The 23,606-nt window shown below is 34.7% G+C and overlaps 1 protein-coding gene across 2 annotated transcripts in view; it reads left to right on the forward strand.

The window, feature by feature from the left end:
* The window catches only part of IPMK (inositol polyphosphate multikinase), a 47,383-nt gene extending 30,531 nt beyond the window's left edge, over positions 1 to 16,852 (forward strand). For both annotated transcript variants that reach the window (XM_059170221.1, XM_059170222.1), the window contains exons 5-6: positions 10,134 to 10,215; positions 11,713 to 16,852. In XM_059170221.1, the coding sequence (XP_059026204.1) occupies positions 10,134 to 10,215; positions 11,713 to 12,335 (705 nt within the window). In that variant the 3' untranslated portion in view covers positions 12,336 to 16,852. The remainder of the gene's footprint in view (positions 1 to 10,133; positions 10,216 to 11,712) is intronic.
* Positions 16,853 to 23,606: the final 6,754 nt, after the last annotated feature.

Below are 23,606 nucleotides of genomic sequence, written 5' to 3' on the forward strand. Positions count from 1 at the left end.
AATGGCATCACCATACATACAGTTTTACAAAGCAGAAAACTTGTAGTACTATCACATCTCAGAACCATTCATCAGTTCTATTGATCTTAATTTCCAATGTCTCTTGAGTCACATTATCCCTTTCCAGACTCTACTCTTAACCGATCTCTCAAGTTCAGTTTTGCTCTCTTCCAGTCTGTTCATCAAATATTGCAAAAGACATACCTAATTAGGACATTACCCTATTTAAAAATTCTTCAGTGGATTTCCATTACCCTTAGGGTACGTATACAGGATAAATAAGACTCACAAACTCAGAAATCTATCAAAAGATTGAGCATTCTTGGGATATGTTGTTTCCCCAGACAAGTAGTTCTTCTGTTTGTATTTTTTTAATAACAACTTTTTGAGATACAATTTATATATCCTTCAATTCACTTATTTAAATATATGATATGATTCATTGGTTTTAGTATATTTATGGAGTTGGGCAACCATCAACACATTCAACTTCAGAGTATTTTCATCACCCTCAAAAGAAATATAATAACTAGCAGTTGCCCCTCTTTTTCTTCCAGTCTTTTAATTCCTTTCTATCCCTATATATTTGCTTCTTCTGGACATTTCATATGAATAGAATTGTACAATATAATAGGTGGTCTTCTTTTTTTTTTTTAAGATTTTATTTATTTATTTGACAGACAGAGATCATAAGTAGGCAGAGAGGCAGGCGGAGAAAGAGGAGGAAGCAGGTTCCTTGCTGAGCAGAGAGCCCAATGCGGGGCTCGATCCCAGGACACTGAGATCATGACCTGAACTGAAGGCAGAGGCCTTAACCTACTGAGCCAGCTAGGCACCCCTAATAGGTGGTCTTTTGTGACTGGATTCTTTCACCTAATGTTTTTAAAAGTTCATCCATGTTGTGGCATAGATTGGTATTATGTTCCTTTTTATTGCTAAATAATATTTCAGTGTCCATAGTGAAATAATATTTCAGTGTCCACATTTTCTTTATCCATTCATTTAATTTTTTTAAAGATATTATTCATTTATTTATCAGAGAGAGAGAGCACACAAGCAGGGGGAGCAGCAGGCAGAGGGAGAAACACTCCTTGCTGAGCAAGGAACCCGATGCTGAACTTGATTCCAGGACCCTCAGGATCATAATGAAGGCAATGCTTACCTGACTGAGCAACCCAGGCATCCTGTATCCACTCATTTATTGATAGACATTGGGTTATTTCCATGTTATGTCTATTATTAATGCTATTATGAGTATGAGTATAAAACTTTTTTACATGTACATATTTTTATTTCTTTTGATAGATTTCTGAGTTTGAAATTGGTAGGTCCTGTGGTTAAGTTTAACTTGTTAAGAAACTGCCAAAGTGTTTTTCCAAAGTTCCTGCACCATTTTACATACCTACCAGTGATGTTGTGAAGGTTCCAATTTCTTCACATCCTTGCCCAACACTTGTTACTATCTTCTTTTTTGTTTAACCATTGTCATCCTAATTAAACAGTATGTTTACTACTGTATAAAGGAAGTTATGAGAACAAAAATAACAGGAACACAAATTGATCCAGTATGATCCTCACCAAAATCCAAACTGGCATTTTTTTTTTTAGCAACTGACAATTACAACTTAATCCTAAAATTCAAGTGTAAATTTAAGGAGGACCCAGAATTAGTCAAAACAATCTTGAAACAAGAAAGAATAAAATTAGAGCTGTCACAGTTTCTTCAAAGCTTCTTCCAAGGCTACATTAATAGACAGTGTGGTTCCAAAAAAAAATTTGCAAATCATATATTTGATATGGGGTTAGTATCTAAAATATATAAAGTACTCATATAATTTAATACAATCGACATCCCGATGGGTGTGAAGTGGTATCTCAATATGGTTTTGATTTACATTTCCCTAATGACAATTATGTTAAGCATCTTTTCATGTGTTTATTGACCATTTGTATATATTCTTTGGAGAAATGTCTATTCCTATCCTTTGGCTGTTTTTAAATTGGGATAGTTGTCTTTTTATTAACGAGTTTTATACAAATACTTGATGAGATATGATTTGCAAATATTTTCTCACTTTCACTTTCTTGACAGTTCCTTTGAAGCACAATTTAATAGATTAAAAAATCTAATTAAAAAAATGGGTAGAGGAACTACATAGAGATTTTTCCAAGGAAAACATCCAAATAGCCAACAGGAACATCAAAACGTTCTCAACATCACTAATCTCAGGGAAACACAAATCAAGACCACAATGACAATTACCTCACACCTGTGAGAATGGCAAACATCAGAAAGACAAGAGATAAGAAGAATTGCCCAGAATATGGAAGAAAGGGAATTAACACTCCTTTGGGAATTAAACTCAGCATCTCAGCATCAAGCCACTAACACTTTGAATAGTTTGAATGCGAGGAATGTAAATTAGGTATAGCTACTATGGAAAACCGTATGGAGGTCTCTCAAAAAATTAGAAAATAGAACTACCACATGATGCAGCAATTCTACTTCTGGGCATATATTCGAGAAAATGAAAACAATTATCATAGAGATACGTGCAATTTATACTCTAATGTTTAAAAATTTCCCTCCAGGAAAGTCATGCCTTTAAACAAACAAACAAAAAAATCCCTTCTTATCACGGACTAGACTGTAATTTACCAAATATATCAAATATTCAAAAATATATTTAAATACTTTTCTGTTCAGGTAGTAGTAGAAGAGGTTTTGCAGGCAGAGTAACTTGCCAGTTTTCTATGCTGGTTTAGGATCTCTCTTTTTTTATATTTGTTTGTTTAGATTTTATTTATTTATTCGTTTGTTTATTTAAGAGAGTGGGTGTGAGCAGGGGGGAGAGAGAATTTTTTTTTTAATTAATATATAATGTATTATTAACCCCAGGGGTACAGGTCTGTGAATCACCAGGTTTACACACTTCACAGCACTCACCATAGCACATACCCTCCCCAGTGTCCATAACCCCACCACCCTCTCCCTGCCCCCCACCCCCCAGCCACCCTCAGTTTGTTTTGTGACATTAAGAGTCTCTTATGGTTTGTCTCCCTCCCAATCCCATCTTGTTTCATTTATTTTCCTACCCCCCAAACCCCCTACGTTGCATCTCCACTTCCTCATATCAGGGAGATCATATGATAGTTGTCTTTCTCCAATTGACTTATTTCGCTCAGCATAATACCCTCTAGTTCCATCCACGTCATCACAAATGGCAAGATTTCATTTTTTGATGGCTGCATAGTATTCCATTGTGTATGTATGTATGTATGTGTGTGTACACACACACACACACACACACACACCACATCTTCTTTATCCATTCATCTGTTGATGGACATCTGGGTTCTTTCCATAGTTTGGCTATTGTGGACATTGCTGCTATAAACATTCAAGTGCACATGCCCCTTCGGATCACTACATTTGTATCTTTAGGGTAAATACCCAGTAATGCAATTGCTGGATCATAGGGTAGCTCTATTTTCAACTTTTTGAGGAACCTCCATGCTGTTTTCCAGAGTAGTTGCACCAGCTTGCATTCCCACCAACAGTGTAGGAGGGTTCCCCTTTCAGAGAGAGAGAATCTTAAGCAGGCTCCACTCCCAGCACAAAGTCTGACACAGGGCTCAGTCTCACGACCCTGAGATCATGACCTGAATCAAAATCAAGAGTTGGACACTTAACAACTGAGCCACCCAAGTGCCCCTAGGAATTATTTACTTTTAATGACTTTCAGTAATTATACTATATTTCATTGATCCCAAGATGATGTGGATGATAAGACTGAAGAAAAATGAAATCTTGCCATTTGCAATGACATGGCTGGAGCTAGGATGTAGTATGCTAAGTAAAGTAAGTCAGAGAAAGACAAATACCATATGATCTCATTCATGTGAAATTTAAGAAAGAACACAGATGAACATATGTGAAGGGGGAAACAAAATGAAGGAGAGAGGGAAACCATAAGAGATTCTTAATGGTAGTGAACGAATAGGATTGATGGAGGGAGGTAGGTGGGGGGTGGGCTAGATGGGTGATGGGTATTAAAGGAGGGCACTTGATGAGATAAGCAGTGGGTATTGTATATAAGTGATGAATCACTGAATTCTACTCCAGAAACCAATATTGCATTCTATGTTTACTAACTAAAATTTAATTTAAAAAAGAAAGCTTTAAAAAAAAATTAATTTTCAGGTGCTTGGCTGGCTCAGTTGGTGGTACACATAACTCTTGTTTCAGGATTGTGAGTTCGAGCCCCATGTTGGTGTAGAGATAACTTAAAAAATGAAAAATAAACTTGAAAAAAAAAAGACTGATTGATTTAATAACAAGATTTATTGAGATATGTGTTACAAAACAGGTAGAAACAGAGTAGAGCCTGTAAGAGCAAGGGAGTCAAGAAAGGAGCGTTATAGAGTGACTTTAGAAAAGATGGTACAATTTTTCCATGCTCTCTGAAAGTAGAGTGCTCCTATGAAACTTTTTGTGATCTGATATGGCCTCAAGTGAAAACTCAGTTACCGTTAACTTATATGGAAAAGTTTTGAGTTTTCCCACACTCAAGAAATAACCCCTCAGGTTCTTCTGATACCTTAGGCTCCATCTTGCTAATGGATGCACAAAATTCATCAAGTAAAGCACAGATACTCACAGTTCAAAGGTATGGCATCCTGATCCTGGAATGCTGACTGCAGTTCCCTGTGAAGGAGTTGGTGGTGCTGCTCTTGCTGCTGGGGGTTCATGTTGCCTCTATAACAGTTACCTCCAAACAAAGGCTGAACACTATTTTCACTTTTTGCCTTTCTTTATAGAAATGAAAATCCTCTTTGGCCTCTTTTGGTTAGCAAAAACAGATACTAATGTAGTTCTTTCGTGAAAGTAAAGTGGTGTTACACAAACTTCTGAAAAGCAAGAGATATCCTTTGAACTGGCAACAAGGGAAAGTAAAAAAATTGAGAAGTAATGTGTATTGTGAGACAGGAGTTTATGTAAAGTGACTGAAACAATGTATATAGGTAGGTGAGGTGTATATTTTCTTAAAGTGTTAGATTTAAGAGAAGTAACCTGCTTTAGGACTTACTGGGTTTTTTAAAATAGTGTCCTTATGGATTGACTATTATATACATTCTTGTTTATTTTCCAGTTTTGTATTGATTCTGAAACCAAGATGTAATTATAGGGATTTATTATATTTATTAGCCAAAAGTAATTAAAATATAGTGTGTAGAAATTTATCTGAAATTTCTTTAAATCATAGAATTCAAGATTTTAAATGATTTAATTTTCAGATGTTCCACTGTATTTTTGGCAACAACTTAAAGTTTTGACAAAGAAATACTTTTTTTTTTTTTTTTTTTTGACAAAGAAATACTTTTGAAGGGAAGTACTTTTTCTTAATCACTGATTCCTAGTTAATTGGAGAAATGATTCTTCTCTTTTGGTATTTATTGAGCACATTATTTAAAGATCAGACTCTTATCTTTTTTTTCTTTATAATATGATAATAGTAACCTCTTACATCTTGAATTGACTTAATAGGAAAGGTGTTTTGCTAAAGATATTATTTGTTTGCTCCAGATTTAAGTTCACACAAAATGAGCAACTCATATGGTGAAATATGATCTAGGAAGGGCTAGAACTTGCTTTTGCTTGTTTTTTGTTTTTGTTTTTAAGTGGGCTCCACGCCCAACGTAGAGCTTAAACTGTGAGATTAAGGGTCAGTCACATGCTCCCACTGACGGAGCCAGCCAGACTCCCCAGCTTTTGCCTGTTTGCCTGTTATTCTGCCCTACTCATGTCTCCCAGCTTTCCTTTCCATTAAACTTTTTTTTTTTCTACATTGTTTTCAAGATTGGTGTGTAACTTTTGATTTATAAGTATCTTTGCTGCTGACCAAGATTGGGCAGTCAGTAGAGATAGAGAGTAGAGATGGAGATACTCTATTTCTTTCCATTCCAGTGTTAACTGTAAAATAGAGGAAAAGAGAAGATCAATAAAGGAGTTCCACTGAAACTATTTAATTTTAGTCTGTGTGTGAAATGTAGATTCTTATATGTGAAATACAATTTAGCTCAGATAATACACCCCTTATTCTAATAAGTAGAATAGTTTTTATTTTGAAAATCATGGGTTTTTTTGTACATTTTCTAGTTTATGGTTCACATAACTATGTACTTAAAAATTTGAAAATTCTCATTTTTTGCATTGATCTATTCAGATTATTAATTTTCTCAATTTCATGCTTTTTTATTGCAATATAATTGACATATAACATTGTGTAATTTTAAGGTATACAGCATGTTGATTTGATACATTTATATATTGCAATATGATTACCACCTTAGCATTAGATTAGCTAATACCTCTATCATGTTGGAAATTCTTATTTATTTAATTAATTAATTTACTTTTTTTTTTCCCCCAAGAATCCTCTTTTAAACCTGTTTATGTGTATAGAGAACACGAGTGGTTATTTTAAAACACATTTTGGATATACTTAACAGTTCTTATAAAAATAATATTTCCTGTAGCCACGTGTAATTTTTGATGTTTATAAAGTACCTTCTTCCATTCATAGTAACACTTTGCTCAAGATAAATTACACACACACACACACACACACACTTATTTTAAGGATTTTATTTATTTACTTGACAGAACAAGAAAGTGCAAGCAGTCAGAGCAGCAGAGGGAGAGGGAGAAACAGGCTCCCCGCTGAGCAGGGAGCCTGATGCGGGCTCAATCCCAGGACCCTGGGATCATGACCTGAGCCAAAGGCAGTCACTTAACTAGCTGAGCCACCCAGGCACCCCAAATTATATTTCTTTAGTAGGCAGTATGTGTGTGTGTTTAAGAACATGATTGTAGGGGCGCCTGGGTGTCTCAGTGGGTTAAGCCTCTGCCTTCTGCTCAGGTCATGATCCTCAGGGTCCTGAGATCGAGTCCCACATCAGGCTCTCTGCTCAGCAGGGAGCCTGCTTCCCCCTCTCTCTCTGCCTGCCTTTCTGCCTACTTCTGATCTCTGTCAAATAAATAAATAAAATTTAAAAAAATAGTGATTGTAATTGAACTTTTCTCAGTTAAGTATAGCATTTGAAATAGATGGTAATTAACTGTAACAGACTAAAAGATATTATATCAATTCCCAAATCAGTATATTTTTTTTGTTGTTTTTAAGATTTTATTTATTTGACAGACAGAGATCACAAGTAGGCAGAGAGAGAGGAAGGGAAGCAGGCTCCCTGCTGAGCAGAGAGCCTGATGCGGGGCTCAGTCCCAGGACCCTGGGATCATGATCTGAGCCGGAGGCAGAGGCTTTAACCCACTGAGCCACCGAGGTGCCCCCAAATCAATATATTCTTAATACTTCCTAAAAATATTTATTTAGGGGGTGCTTGGATAGCTCAGCTGGTTTAACATGTGACTCTTGGTTCAGCTCAGGTGGGGCTCTGCACTTAGTGGGGAGTCTGGTTGAGATTTTATCTCTCTGCCCCTCCGCCCACTTGTGCATGCTCTCTCTCTCAAAAATAAACAAATCTTTAAAATAAATGTATTTATTTTAAATTTGAGAAGGTACATTATTGTATGCCTCAAACTCCAAAAATTGTAGAAACATACACAGTGAGAAGTCACCTTCCATACAGGATGTTATTATTTTAACATATACAAATACTACATATATGTGTTCTTTTATCAAAAAACCTACTTTGAACATGGTTTTGTATATTACTTTTTTTTCCATTTAACATATCATAAAGATCTCTCCACAGTGGCACACTGTTACTACACCGTGACTTAACCAGCTCCCTTTGATTGTTTCCAGTCTTTTGCTATTACAAATAATGTTACAAATGAATAAACAGAGACCTACATCATTTCACCAGTATGCAAGCATATTTATGGCACAAGTTCCTATAGGAGAATTGCTGGGTTATATGCATTTGTAATTTTGGTAGATATTGTCAGTATCCCTGATAGGGAACAGTAATTTTGAACCAGGAGCAGTTTTGCTCCAGGGAAACTTTTGGCAAAGTCCAGGACACTTGATTTTTCACGATTTGGGGGAGGGCTGTGCTCCCCTTGTGTTCGAGAGCTGATTTATGTGAACTGTTGAGATCCTTTTTTCATTTTTTCACATAAAAGTAATCATGCCCTTTGTTCATTATATAAATTTTAAATACTTTTTCTCTGTGTCTATTTGTCTTTTGATTTCTGCTTGGCAAAAACACTATGAACATTTTTTAAAACATACTGTGTATGAATGAAATTTCTGAGTTCTGTTTAGAAATGCCTTCCCTAGTATCAGTTATTCTTCCATCTTTGTGGGGATACTTTTATCATTTCATTTTGTGCATTTTGATATTTGATATATTTGGACTTTATCCTTGCATAAGGTATAAATACAACTAATTTTTTTTCCAGATCACTACCTAAAGACACTATCATTACTTAATTATCCATCTTTTTCTATTGATTTAAAATACTGTTCTCACAGACTTCTCATGTATTTGATTCCAAAGATATGTTTTAATGAAATCAGTGTCTTAGAGATATCTGAACTCCCATGTTTATTGCAGCATTATTAGTGATGGTTAAGATACGGAAACAGTACATGTACAGATGAATGGATAAGGAAGATGTAGTTTGTATATATACACACACAACAGAATATTATTCAGCCACAAGAAAGAAGGAAATCCTACTGTGCTATAGTATGGATGAACCTGAAGGGCATTTTGCTGAGTGAAATAAACCAAAGAAAGACAAATGATGTGTGGTACCACTTACACGTGAACCCCCCCTCCCCCCAAAAAAAGAAAGAAACCAATTTCATGGAAACAGATTAGAATGGTGGCTCCTAAGGGTTGGGGGGGGGGTGCGGAAATAAGGAGATGTATGTCAAAGGGTACAGACTTCCAGTTACAGGGTAAGTTCTAAAGGACCTGCTGTACAGCATGGTAACTCTAGTTAAAAATATGGTACTGTGTACTTGAAATTGGCTGAGAGTAGCTCTTAAGCCTTCTCACCACACATGCACAAAAAATGAGTTAACTGTGAGGTGATGCACATGTTAATTATCTTGATCTTAGTAATCATTAACAGTGTGTATGTGCAGCAAATAATCACGTACACTATGTATGATTATATTTCTCATACGTTCCTCAATAAAGCTGGAAAATATAAATATATTTTAATATCTAGTAGGATGGCAAGGCTAGTCCCTCATTACTCTTATTTGGATTTCTCCTGCCTATTGTTTTTTAAAATATGAACTTCAGAATTAGTTTTTATGGCTAAAAAAAGTTTTTATTATAATCTCACTTTAGTTGTTGAATAAGTAGTAGTAAATTGATTTAGTTGTTGATTTAAGTAAATTAAATTGTTAATTTAAGTAGGATTAATACCTTTATGATGCTGAGTTTCCATTCTGAGAACAATGGGGGTGATTTGTATGTCTTAAGAATGTTTTAAAGATATCTTTATATAGACTTACACTTATTTAGTTTATTTCTTTGTTGTTGCATTGGTAAATAGGGTCTTCCATTATATTTTCTAACTGGTTATTTGTAAATATGAAGGGTTATTTCTGGGTACCAATTTGTACTCAGTAACCGTTTCAAGTTCTTAACTGTTTGTATTAGCTTTTCAGTTGATTTTCCAATACACAATTATTATCTATAAAGAGTAATATATTTATCTCCTTTCCAAATTATTATACCCTTTCTCTTGTCTATATTTGCTAGGAATTCCAGAATGATATTAGATAGATGATTAAAAAAAAAATGTGGTAGAATACTTTTTCTAAAAGCTTCTTGTATTTTAGGACAAGATGTTTCCTTGTTTCCTTTTTAAACTCGAGGCTAACTTTTGGTGGATTGATGTTGATAATTCTTTCATATTGAAAATATTTATCAGTCCTTTAAAAGAGTTTTTATCAATAGAGGATATAAATTTTTTAGATGCCTTTTCAGCATCCATTGATATGATATGAATTTTTTTCTTTTTGAGTCTGTTAGAATGAAATATGAGTAGATCTTCCTACCTTAACTATCATTGCATTGTTGGGTAAACCCCACATGGTCAAGGATGATTAGTTTTTAATATTCAGTGCTTTTTCTCACAGGTTTACCATGTTCATTCTGACAGCTATGAGACACAAAATCAGCACTATGGAAGAAGCTTAACAAAAGAAACTTTAAAAGATGGTATGGATTGAAAAACTTATTTCAATACTTTTATTACTGCACAGTTATCAAAATAATTCTAAAATAATTTCGGTCTCAGTTCTTTGGTATAATGATGGTATAATGATTTGATCCATAATAAATAAATGTAAACCCTTAAATTTATACAGTTGGATTATTCATAATTCCTAGTTTGTAATACACCAAAACTATGAATCCTTGAGTGCCTTTTTAAATTTTAGTTCATTTCTTATTATACATTAAAAAATAATGAACATCTGTGAACCAGCCATATAGTTCAAGTCCTGAAACTAGAGGTTGTCTTTCAAATCCTAGTGTGTAAATCATAATGTATTAAAACTGCTTTTTACATAAGAGACTTTAAGATGTATATTGTTATATGTAATATATTTTTATCCAAATCTCCCATGTCTAATTTAGCTGTATATTATAAGCTTCTAGAACCATATAGTAAAAATAAATGGCATTAGAAGTAGTTTAAAGCCTGTTAACATAAATGCCTCTAAAATAATTACAGCCGAGCTATTACGAAAGCAATGATACCCTAATAGATTCCTGGAAATAATATTCTATTAAAAACTTTATTCTTAGCTTTGCCTGAGATGGGAAAGAGCTTACGTGTAGTGTAGTTTGAAAAAAATTTTTAATTTTATATATAGAAGACAAACACACACAGTGTGATCTTAACAGTATCTGCCTTGGTTTACATAACCAATAGTAGGATAATACTCAGATTGGCTCTTTGTTAAAATATTTTGCAGGCTAATGTGAGTATACATTTTTAGCAATTTCTACCCATAGTGGAGGAACAAACTATTTAAAAGCAGAAATCAAGTTATATATACCCATAAATTTTCACATATGATAAAATAGGCATAAACAATGTGAAAGAGGCTTAATAATCTGATAGTTTAAAACACATAAAAGTCTCAGTTTTGAATAACATATTCAACCTGGAGTAGCTTTGATCCCCAAAGTGAGCTTAACTTTTGTGAAGACTGATTTAATCAATATTATTAAGAACAGAAAGAATTTATTATAGTTATGATTTGGTATTTTGGTAATGGGCCATTGTTGCCATTACAAGTAGTTGTGATTTGACTCTAGGTTTTAGATTAGCTCTTGAATGTGACTCTAACAAACAAGTAATCTAATTAAAAATAAATCCCTCACACTAGCAAATGAAGCAGATCTTGGAATCACATTCCTTAAGAGAATATATATATAGAGAGAACTAAACTACCAGTCTTTGTGTAATAATTTTTTTAATCTAAATAGTATGTTTTACTTTACCGAAGTGTCATTTTCTAATAAGAGAATCTTCACTAAAAATTATGTTGAGGTTCATGTTTCTATGTCTGACTAGAATTTTACCTGTTCAGCTAATTGCAAGGGGTGATAGGAAGAAATTGAAGAATTGTATTTAAGATGAGTTTATTTCCCATGTGACAGCTAGTTCATAATTTCATTACAATCCTAATATTTTCCTGTTTATAGGAGTCTCCAGGTTTTTTCATAATGGATTCTGCTTAAGAAAAGATGCTGTTGCTGCCAGTATTCAGAAGATTGAGAATATTCTGCAGTGGTTTGAAAATCAGAAGCAGCTTAATTTTTATGCAAGTTCATTACTGTTTGTTTATGAAGGTTCATCTTGGCCAACTACTACAAAATCGAATGACAGAACTTTGGTAGAAAAACTTCTGTCCAAAGGGCAACTGTCAGACACAGATGTACTAGAGTACAATAATAACTTTCATGTGTTAAATTCCACAGAGAATGGAAAAATAGATGCTTCAGTAGGCAAAAGCCTCTCCAAGATGTATGCTCGTCACAGAAAAATGTGTTCAAAAAGGCATCACAGTCAGACTTCATTGAAAGTTGAAAATATAGAGCAAGACAATGGGTGGAAAAGCATGTCACAGGAACATTTAAATGGAAATGTACTTTCCCAACTGGAAAAAGTTTTCTATCATCTTCCCACTGGTTGCCAAGAGATTTCAGAAGCAGAAGTGCGAATGATAGATTTTGCTCATGTGTTCCCTAGCAACTCAATAGATGAGGGATATGTTTATGGGCTGAAGCATTTAATTACTGTACTGCAAAGTATTTTAGACAATTGAATCTTTTGCTGCAGTCTTTGTAAAGGATGGGACAATCATAAGAGCAGCAGTCAATATCTCTGTACATGTAAAGCTATGTAAAAAATTTATATTGTGAGTCTACATTTTGTCTTTATACTTTTGGTAGGAGGGTTATCTTTTTTATAATCTTACTCAGGAAAACTAATTATTTGCTCATTAGAAAACTATGAAGAATAAAGAAACTTAGGAATCTTAAGCAGGGAATGTGGTGGTACATGGCTTAAACATCTGGCTGAACAAAGATGCAAACCATTATTCAGTCATTAAGAGTTTATTTAGCTTTCTGTAGCCAATTTGTCATGAACTCTCTGTCCACTGAACCTTGACAATGAGCCATATCTAAACTCATTAAATTAATGGAACACTTTTAAAAATCTAGAAAGCACAGGTTGATGTCCTTGGTATTACTATGTATGAAGTCATTAAAACTGGAGAAAATTCTACTTCAGAACAATTAAGTACTGTTTAGGTTTTATGTTAAAAGTTCAGACCAGCATATCAAAAGGTGCTTCTTAGTAAAGCGATTTAGAATTATTGCATTCCAAAAGCAGATTTTCTCTTTTAATTTCCATTAAAATGGATATTTCAATATATTATACTTCATGAGAAAAATAATTAAAAAATAATTAAACAACTAGAACAACAACAAAAATCTTGAAATTAATGTCAGTAATTATTCTTGTCAGGGTTAGGAGAAGAAATAAGTTATTTGCAAGGAACAAAATGGTTTTCTTTTAAAATCTTTCATTGATGTGAAAATTGGAATATATATTTACTACATTTGAAAAGTGCTGTAAACCGTATAATACCTTTTGCTCTAAATGCAGCTTTAAAAGGTAGATTATTGAAGCTTTGTCTTATTTCTCCTTTAAGTAGCTTGAGAATTTTCTCATTTAAAATTCATGTATTTATATGTCCCCATTTAGTTCAACAGTAGTATAAGTATATGTTGCCAAAAAAGTGCTTCTCAGAATTTTAGAAAGCAATGAAGGACACCATCAAGTATTGTGTTATCAAAAGTACTATGTAAATTAGTGCATCTCTATGATTGGTGCATATCTAAATTCATCCTTCTATGTCACTCTTAAACAGTTTTATACCCTATTCCAGAGAGAAATTATGATTTAATTTTGTGATAGGTGGGGGGAATGCTATTTTTCCTGGAAAAATGAGATTTTTAAGTATTTTCTGCATTTCACACTTACCACCTAAAAGGATTTACAAATATATTAGCTGTTTATGAAAGCATTAATTGTACTTTGACTTACTAATAACACATCTAAATAGTTAACAGTTTTGCCATATTCCTGAAAAATGTTTCAGATTTGTGGGCTGTTGGACTTTTCCCTCTTTTTCCCCCTAGAATTACAAATTAAAGTTTTAAACTAAGCAGCTTTTTTTGGTGTGGAGGAAAGTATCACAATTTTATCTTTATCTCTAAGCATACTTTGCAAATATCTGAGCACAGACGGAAGTACCAAATGCTCTATGATTCTGTGTTTGGTAAATCTATTAAACCTGAATTACTTTAAAATTCATATACATTTTGTTAGAGCAAAAAAAAAATTTTTTTTTAGAGTTAGTATAAGTATTTTTCGTAGAGACTTCATATTTTTCTTACTGCCTAAATGGGTATTGGCTATAGCTTTTTGGGGGAGATAAATTTCAAGTGCTCATAAATAGTCAAATTTTTAATTTTACCTTTTTTCTCCTACCGTATAGACTTCTGTTGTTCTTATTTGGACAGTAGTTCAGTAAGTCTTAATAAGCTCAGTTAATTAATAATTTTGAGTCTTTTAACAAAAATTTTTTTGTAGGGGATGGTATCGGTCTATGTACAGTAAATTTAATAAATCTAAGTATTACCAGACTTTTGCACATTTTAGCTCAATAAAGTGTGAATCAGCTTTCTAGATTTTCTTTATCCATATTTGGAAATACAGTTTTGGAAAAATCAGTGTCTTACCTTTTTGATACAGTAGATAATCTTGGTTTTAATAAAACAAAAAGCGCTTTTATCATTTGTTTTTCAGGGAAGGGATTAACATTTAATTCTGTTTGTTTACATTTTTATCACTATTATCCAATGCCCATTTTATGTTACATTATAAGTAATCTTACATATCACAGAGGAAGTATCTGTTTATGTAATCTAGATGTGAATATTATACTGTCTAGCCCAGTTTAACATTATGTTTAGCCATTTAACATTATGCTGAAATTTACCACTGTGGGGAAGAATGATCACTATTCACCAACCATATTTAAACATGTACATGTTTAAGAAATAAGCATAATAAGGATATAGTTTGGGTTAATAGGACTATCATAGGTTTTTTTTCCCCCTAGGAAACATAAATAATGATTTTAGTGTATTTCTTATGGAATGCACTCATGAAAAGGACTTTAAGAGATTGTGGATAGTATAATAATACATTTCTCTAATTAAAATTTAAATTGTATAATAGTTTTATAATAAAGTATTTACACTAATATTTTAATATGGATAGAAGTTGCATAGATTCAGATAAATTAAAAATTGATAAATGCTAAATATTTTATCTAAATAGTTTTTCAAGAAACAATTGTGGAAATGTGTATATTAAGTGGCTCTAACATGGAGCTTTGTGGTATTTTCAACTCAGTATTCATTATTCTTTGTTTTATATGTCTAGAAAGATCATACTTAGTATTCCTCTTTACACTACAATTTGCTATTATGGGGCTTTAGATTGTGTTAAACTGAATAAGAACTTTTTTTCTGATTTTCAGTATAATTTACTATTTTATGATTTCTAAGGCAGTGTTCTTCATATTATCTCTATATTGATAATATAACTTAAGAAAAAGTGATTAATTTTCAAAGATTTCAGTTGTAGTTTTCATATTTCATGCAACTGAAAACTTTTGTTTCTAGGATTTGGAATACTGTAGAAAATACAGGATGAAAGAAAATGGTATGAAACAATTTTATTTGAGAAATTACTGTTTTTAAAACACTGTCATCATTTTAGTACTCTCTTAACAGTTAGACATTTGATACTTTAAAACTTGATTTGCTCTTAAAATTGTTTACAATGCTTTGTAATAATCTTTCTTATTCAGTGCCTTTAACCTTGATTTGATATGATTGTAGCCTCAGTTATCATTCCACTACATCCTGCAATATTTTTATAGCCTAGACAGCAATTTGTTTTAAAAAAAAAATGTCATTTTGATCATGTAAAGAGGTAGCAATTGTCTATCAATGCTTTGGGAAGACAAGTAGAGTTACCCATAGGCCATTCTCCTTAATTCATTCAAAAATATCGGATGTCTACCATGTGCCCAGCATTTTTGGCCCTGAATATGCAGTTCAGACAAAGCCCTAACCATTGTCTGCATTCTGTCTGGATGGGGTGGGTCTGGGGACTTAATTAAAAGAGAGCTACAGAAAAATATGCATTGTCAATAGTGAAGCTAACTAGCATTTGAGTTTGTGTAAAGATAAGGTAATGATTATTGAGCTGAGATAAAGCAACTGACAATATGTTGGGTGAAAAATAATACTTGCAGCATTATAACCTCTATTTGACTCTTGAGTTCAGGTAGTAATTATAGATAGGATAAAAAGGCCTTAATTTTTCACTTTTTTTGCTGGTAAAGGTACGTTTATTTTTAGGCTGTCCATTTAGAGTAGTGTTTTAACAGAACATTACTGTGAAAAACATTCCATTACATATTCATAAGCAAATTACTGCACATTTTTAAAATTGTATTTTACAATTTCATACAAGTACTTTAGACCTCAGTCTCATCTTCAAACCACTGGTATTTTAAATTTGGCAATGAATACGAAATTTTTGACTTACAGAGTGATTGTATTGTTACTTAAAATGCCTGTTAATATTTTAGGAAGGTTGGAATCTCCGTTTTTTGGTGTTTAAATTGTTACTTATGTTAATAGTGTCTAATAAGAGGAAATAGCATTTGTGCAATTAAATTAGAATATACTTTTAAAAGTTTTAATTGTTAAACTTTGTCATCATGGGGTTATATTTTGGCCTGGTGTTCACTTCCAATCTGTTAGTAAGTTTAATTATGAAGTGAAATAGTTTCAAATAGTAATGCACCTGCGTATAAATGAAATTGGTGTGCACAAAGACACTTTACTATAGGGAGTTGTACTGGAAGATTTATGAAAGCATGTGAAATTGCACCTAAAATTGTATTAGTGACTATGCTAAATTTATTTTACTTGATGAATGAATGTATTTAGTGTAGTCAAAGTTACTTTGGTTTAAATGTCTACACAATGTCTTTTTTTAAATGTGTTTGTAATTTGTAGTATTGATGGGGGGTATTTGGACTTGGACTGCAGGGGTTATTGTCAATGTGTGATTTGTGTTTTTATTTTATAGAATCATCTAATGTGATATACCGATTTTTATAAGTGATATTTAGATAATTCTAATAACTGTATATTTGACAACCTATTAAAATGTTTTGCAATTGGAGCTTTTCTTTATTAATTGTATTATGCTAACAAACTCATGGTAATTGAAAAATAACATACTCATTCAACAAATATTTGAGTGCATGTTATGTACCAGAAACTACAGGAATCATGAAGGATTCAAGGATGATTAGGACAAGCTAGTAACAGAAAAAAAAAAATGCATTGCAAATGAAAAAAATGTTAACTTTTTTGTCTGAATATTTTTCTATGAGATGTACTAAAGTCTTTGGAATCAACCTTGTAGGGGAAGTGGAAAACAGGAGAACAAACTGACTTGGCTGTGAAGATACATATTACAATTGTAAAACTTCAGAAGTGGGTAAGATAGTTTTGCCTGTATTTGAAGTTTTGTGAATCAGCTACTTAATCAGTGACCTAATTATTTTCATTCATTAATTAAAAAGAGAGGGTATATCAAATGCTGTCCCAATATTAGGCACCATATTTGGCTTTGGAGATTTTGAAAAGCTGCATAAGAGATTCGGTACATGTTCTCAAGATATGTACTATCTGGTAGAAAGAAAAAACAATATAAATATGGGGTAAAATATTATTGGGGTATGACTGATACTTAACCAGTATACAGCAGGGCTGTGAAAGAGAGGAGTCAGTTCTGATAAAATGCAAGAGGAAGAAGGGATTTATAGTCTCATTGCAATTGTGAGTCAAGGCTCCAAAAAGCTAGAGGGCATTCCTCTTTATGCCTGCTACTATGAACCATGGGAAGGAGCAATACTATGTGAAGTAGTTTCTAAGACTGGCTGCCTAACTGCTGAGAATAACAGAATCCCATAGCTGTAGTCCCCTAGTTACAGCTAACTGTAAGAACTAAGTAAAAGCTGAAATGAAGGGGTGCCGGCTGGCGCAGTGGGTTAAAGCCTCTGCCTTCGGCTCAGGTCTTGATCTCAGGGTCTTGGGATCAAGCCCCACGTCAGGCTCTCTGCTCAGCAGGGAGCCTGCTTCCTCCTCTCTCTCTCTGCCTGCCTCTCTGCCTACTTGTGATCTGTCAAATAAATAAATAAAATCTTAAAAAAAAATGAAGTAAGTGAAAATGACCACCTGAGAATTTCATTGAAAATGCAGATTCCGATTCAGCAGGCCTGGATGGGGTCTGTGATGCTCCTGGCCCATGGACTACTCATTAGTAGCAAGATTTTCAAAAGGTTCTTTTGGTGTAGAATGTGCAATAGAACTTGGATCACTTTTATCCAAGCAACCAGAGCTATTTGAAAGCCAGGGAGAGTGTTGAGAAAGAATGTGAGAAAATAACAGGCAGTAATGGCTCACGTTAATACCGTCCATTCTTCTTTTTTTTTTTTTTTCCCTTAAAGTCACTTATTTATTTATTTATTTATTTATTTATTTATTTGATAGAGATCACAAGTTGGCAGAAGGCAGGCAGAGACAGAGGGGGAAGCAGGCTCCCTGCCGAGCAGAGAGCCCAATGTGGGGCTTGATCCCAGGACCCTGAGATCATGACCTGAGCTGAAGGCAGAGGCTTAAACCACTGAGCCACCCCAGACGCCCCAATACTGTCCATTCTTGAATGGAAGAAAAGTTCATCCGCTATGTCAGGCCATTAAACTTTCCTCCTCCAGGTCTTAGGGCTCCTGTAATAATAGGCTAATCTTTTTCTATTTGCAGCTGTTAGCTTTTCACAGGTGTGAACGATGCCTACTTTGCCAACTGAAGAAAACAGTCTGCATATGCTTGTTAATTACATTGTATTTGCTTTAGGGAGAAATAATGTGGTACAATTGGTTTGGACACTCAGATGTTTTGAGTCTATATGTTTCTAAAGAGAATTTAGGAAGGTTTGGGGTTTTTTTAAGGTTTTTTTCTTTTTTAGCTGATCACAAGCCCTATTTTTTTTTTTTTTTCAATTTCAGTGTTCCAGAATTCATTGTTTATGCACCACACCGTATTTTTAAAGAGTGTGGCATGCAGGCAGAGAATTTTAGACTGTGAAGCCCAATGTGGGGTCCATTTCACAACCCTGAGATCATGACCTGAGCCCATATCTAGAGTCGGATGCTCAATGGACTGCGCCACCCAAGCATAAAGGAAGGTCGTTAAAATTGTTGTTAATTAAACTAATATAATTTGACAAAGTGCTTTGGGATGGGCACAAAAAAGATGCTGAATGTGGAAGCGTCATGTGGACACTTGTTATCTATGGAAGAATGAACAGTATCACCTCAAACATTTTAAAGATTGTAAGTTTAAGGTAAATAGGCTGAATTTATAGCTTATAGGGCTTTGATCCAGTTCAAAGAGTATCTTTATTTTTGTGAGTTTGTAAAGAAACCATAACTTTTAGTTCTCCTCAGTCTTAACTTCCATTTTCCACTCCTTATTGTGGTCAACTCTAACCCATCCAGGTTATGCCAGCGGCAGAGAGACCAATCTCAGTAATGGGCTAGCCTGACCACTCTGTCAGCATGATTGCTGCATAACACCCTAAAATGTAGGTGGCTTAACAATTGTCCTTTATTATTTGTATGGATTTGCAAGTCCGTTGGGTGATTCTGCTGATCTTGGCTAGATTTACTCATGTTTCTATAGTCAGCTGTCAGGTCAGCTGAGTTGGGGGCTGGGAGGGGGTGGGTTGTGAGCTAGTCCAGGATGGCTGGGATGACATGTCTTAACCTTCTTTCATCAGGCTAGCCCCAGCATTTTCTTTTGGTAGTTGTGGGAGTCTAAGAGAAGACGCTGAAACCATGCAAACAGGTTTTCAAGATTGTTTGTGTCAAGTTTGCTATTATTGCCCAACCCAGTTAGTGTGGGCAGCTACGGAAGGGCATGATGCAATTAACCACATGCTCCAAACTCAGACCAACTCATATAGGACACCAAAATATTGTCCTGGCTTATCATGGTCTATGTTTTCATCAGGCAGCAAAGTCAGATCAAGTGGACAATGTGGGCATTCCATAAGAATGATCCGTTGATCAGAACAGAGGCAGCAAGATAAACTGTGTTCAAATTTAAAAATCTCGTCTGTTTTCCCTTTTTTAAAGATTTCACCCAGGTTCCCACACTTTACCTCCCCTAGGTAGAACCCTCTGGGTAGTCTCACAATGTTGCCATCCTCAGTTTGTAATAATATGTTATTTGAGGAATGGTTTGGTACGTCCTCCCCACCCCCACCGAAGTTTTTACTTAAATTCAAGTTAATTAACATACAGTGTAATACTAGTTTCAAGTGGAGAATTTAGGGATTCATCACTTAAATACAACACCAGGTACACATTGCAAGAGCTCTCCTTAATCCCCATCACCTGTTTAACACCTCCTCCCATCAGTCTCACCTCCTCCAGTAACTATTGATTTGTTCTCTATAGTTAGAGTGTTTTTTGGTTTGCCTCTCCACCCCCGCCCCCATGTTCATTTGTTTCTTAAATTCCACATATAGAGGTGCCTGGGTGGTTCAGTCAGTTAAGTGGCTGCCTTCGGCTCAGGTCATGATCCTGGATTCCCGAGATGTAGCCCAGCATTGGGCTCCCTTCTCAGCAGGGCATCTGCTTCTCCCTATCCCTCTACTCCTCCCTCCACTCATGATCTCTCTCTTTCTGCTCTCAAATAAAATCTTTAAAAAGTCCCACTTATGAGTGAAATATGGTATTTGTCTTTCTCTGACTGACTTATTTCACTTAGAATAATACTATTTAGCTTGGTCGATGTCCTTGCAGATGGCAAGATTTCATTCTTTTTGATGGCTGAATAATACCACAAGGTATCCTAAGCAATCTTAATGGGGTTCCTTGGTGATGACTTGAGTGTCAATTTTCTTTCAAGTGTATATAAACTTACGTTTCTATGACAAAAATTATGCAAAAGACATGTACTTTCTATTACATATTGCAGATAACTCTTTTCCAGTTGATGAAACTATGTTTTTAATTGAACTAGTACTTTTGGTTCAGTTTTTAGGTACAAGAGCTACTTTATTCTAAAATATTATTTGAACTTGAATGCGCTGTTTTATTGTCAGGTTAGCTAGATTTTAGTTTTCATTTTCTCTCCACTTTTTTTCTGTTATTAGTATATAATATACCACTGAGGGTGAAAATCCTTTTATTTTTAAAGTTTTATTTATTTATTTGACAGAGAGCTCATGAGAGAGAGAGAGTGAGAGAGGCAGGCCGAGAGAGAGGGGAAAGCAGGCTTCCCGCTGAGCGGAGAGCCTGATGTGGGACTCCGTCCCAGTACCCTGGGATCATGACCTGAAACAAAGACAAAGGCTTAACCCACTGAACCACAGGTGCCCCTAAGGGCGAAAATTATTAGAAAGAATGTCTGTTTATTTCATAATTTCTCTTTTCTATGAATTTCTCATTCATTTTTCAAGGAGGAGATACTACTATGCTTTTTACCCTTTTAGTATGTTCTGAATATATTTCTTGGGGAAAATAAAATTAAGAAGTCTTCTTTTAAGAGAAACAACATCTCTCTACTTATCCAAAGCAGTCAGGGATTTTATCCTTAATTTCCAGTTTCTAGGTTTTTTTTTTTTTTTTTTTTTTTTTTTTTTTAAAGATTTTATTTATTTATTTGACAGAGAGAAATCACAAGTAGATGGAGAGGCAGGCAGAGAGAGAGAGGGAAGCAGGCTCTCCGCTGAGCAGAGAGCCAGATGCGGGACTCGATCCCAGGACTCTGAGATCATGACCTGAGCCGAAGGCAGCGGCTCAACCCACTGAGCCACCCAGGCGCCCCAGTTTCTAGGTTTTTAGTAATTCTGTATAACATCAAATAGGTGTAGTTACTGAGCAAAATTAGACATTTTGCTCAGTAACTACACAAATCCATGCTATGTAGCTTTTCCTGGCTGTTCGATCTTTATTTTTCTTTTATAGCTTTTGTAGAGACATTGCTTTTACAGAAGGGCTCAAGTATTGGAGTCTTAGGAATATGATATTCAGGGGCACCTGGCTGGCTCAGTCAGTTAAGCATCTGCCTTCAGCTCAGGTCATGATCCTGGAGTCCTGGGATCCAGCCCTGCTTCAGGCTCCCTGCTCAGTGGGGAGTCTGCTTCTCCCTCTGGCCCGCACCAAGCTTTTCCTTTGTCTTCCTCTCAAATAAATAAATTAGATCTTTTAAAATATATATATATAATATAAACTTTTGAGGTAAGCCATAAATAGCAAATAATGTATTAGAAGCTTCACATAACAAAGCTACAAATAACTTCAGGTGTCACAACGTTCTTAAACTCTTTATAGTAATCCATCCAAAAAGCATTGTACAATTTCTTATATTTTCAGAAGAAGACATTAAAGGTAAGTAGTGACTGTTTTTTCCTCTACCTAAACAACTTTAGGCCAGGAGGTGTAGCCACTTCCAGAATCATTGTTATTCCTGCTTCCTTCCTTAAACATAACAAAGCAAAAGCAAACTCCTGTGAAGTACCTATCTTTCCTTACTGTGCCTTCTACTCACGGCCCTCCAGTGAGTAAAATACATCACTGTGACCTGGCTCACAGTCAGTCTCTCTGTGAAGTTTTTTAAAGGTGATATCCGTGTATATGCACTCAAACTGGTGGCTGAAGTCTGAAGAAAGGTCTTACTGGAAACTGTCCTGTAATCTGTGGAGTGTGATGCTAAACTCAAGCAGTTAGCATCAGGATTATATTGCAGTATTTTAATGTGTGTTTCTGTTTAAATCACCTTAGTATGTGTATACATATGTATGTACGTATATATACACACAAATTTATATATTTGATTCATTAACATCAAAATCATGGCCAACAGCACTATAACTCATCCCTGATCAAAGCTTATCAAATATATGTGTTTCTTTGCCAGACACACTTCTCTTAGATACACTAGGTAGAAGTTCAGCCCTGCTCAAGGGCCATTTAAACAATGATATCACCCAAAAAAGGCACAAAATTACAAAAATATAGCACAAAACAAAATACAAAAAAGAGATAATATGAGAAGTGAAATGAAGGTAGAGCACTGCCTTGTTCAACTTCAGCTGGGCAACTCAAATTTTTTGCTACTCTGTGCATGTCCACAAATTATTGTAAAAATGGCATGAATATTGATTTGAAGCTATAATAAATTTTACTGAGTAGGTGAATTTGCAAATATGGAATCCATGAATAGTTAGGCTCAACTGTAATAAAGAGTGAGAATGTTTATATCAGCCACTGCATTATTTACATATTATAATCATTTATAACTCAATTCTTTTAGTTTGGGGTCTAGGCATAATTAGTTAGAAGCACCTATCCCGGGCACCTGGGTGGCTCAATGGATTAAGCCGCTGCCTTCGGCTCAGGTCATGATCTCAGGGTCCTGGGATCGAGTCCCGCATCGGGCTCTCTGCTCAGCAGGGAGCCTGCTTCCTCCTCTCTCTCTGCCTGCCTCTCTGCCTGTTCGTGATCTCTGTCAAATAAATAAAATCTTAAAAAAAAAAAAATAAGAAGCACCTATCCCACATCCTGTAAGAAGTTCAGTATACTTCTCCAGGGCTTGTTCTCAATAGAAACTAGCCCCAAGTGTGTATTTCTCCAAGCATTTCATTTCGTTTATCTCTACAACTGTACTTTCTGCTCCATACAAAACCAAGAGTGGGACTCAGCTCTTTTTTCTTGATTTACTCTCAAACTGTTTGCACAAGGCATTTGTATAGCAGACTAGGGAAGGCTGAGAAATTGAAAACTTGGTTATGCTGTAGTAACAAAAACAGAATAGAATATTAAACATCCTTGCCCTAAATTGTCCTTTATTTCCTCCAT

This window comes from Mustela lutreola, chromosome 4 (genome assembly GCF_030435805.1).
Source record: "Mustela lutreola isolate mMusLut2 chromosome 4, mMusLut2.pri, whole genome shotgun sequence".
Taxonomy (NCBI): domain Eukaryota; kingdom Metazoa; phylum Chordata; class Mammalia; order Carnivora; family Mustelidae; genus Mustela; species Mustela lutreola.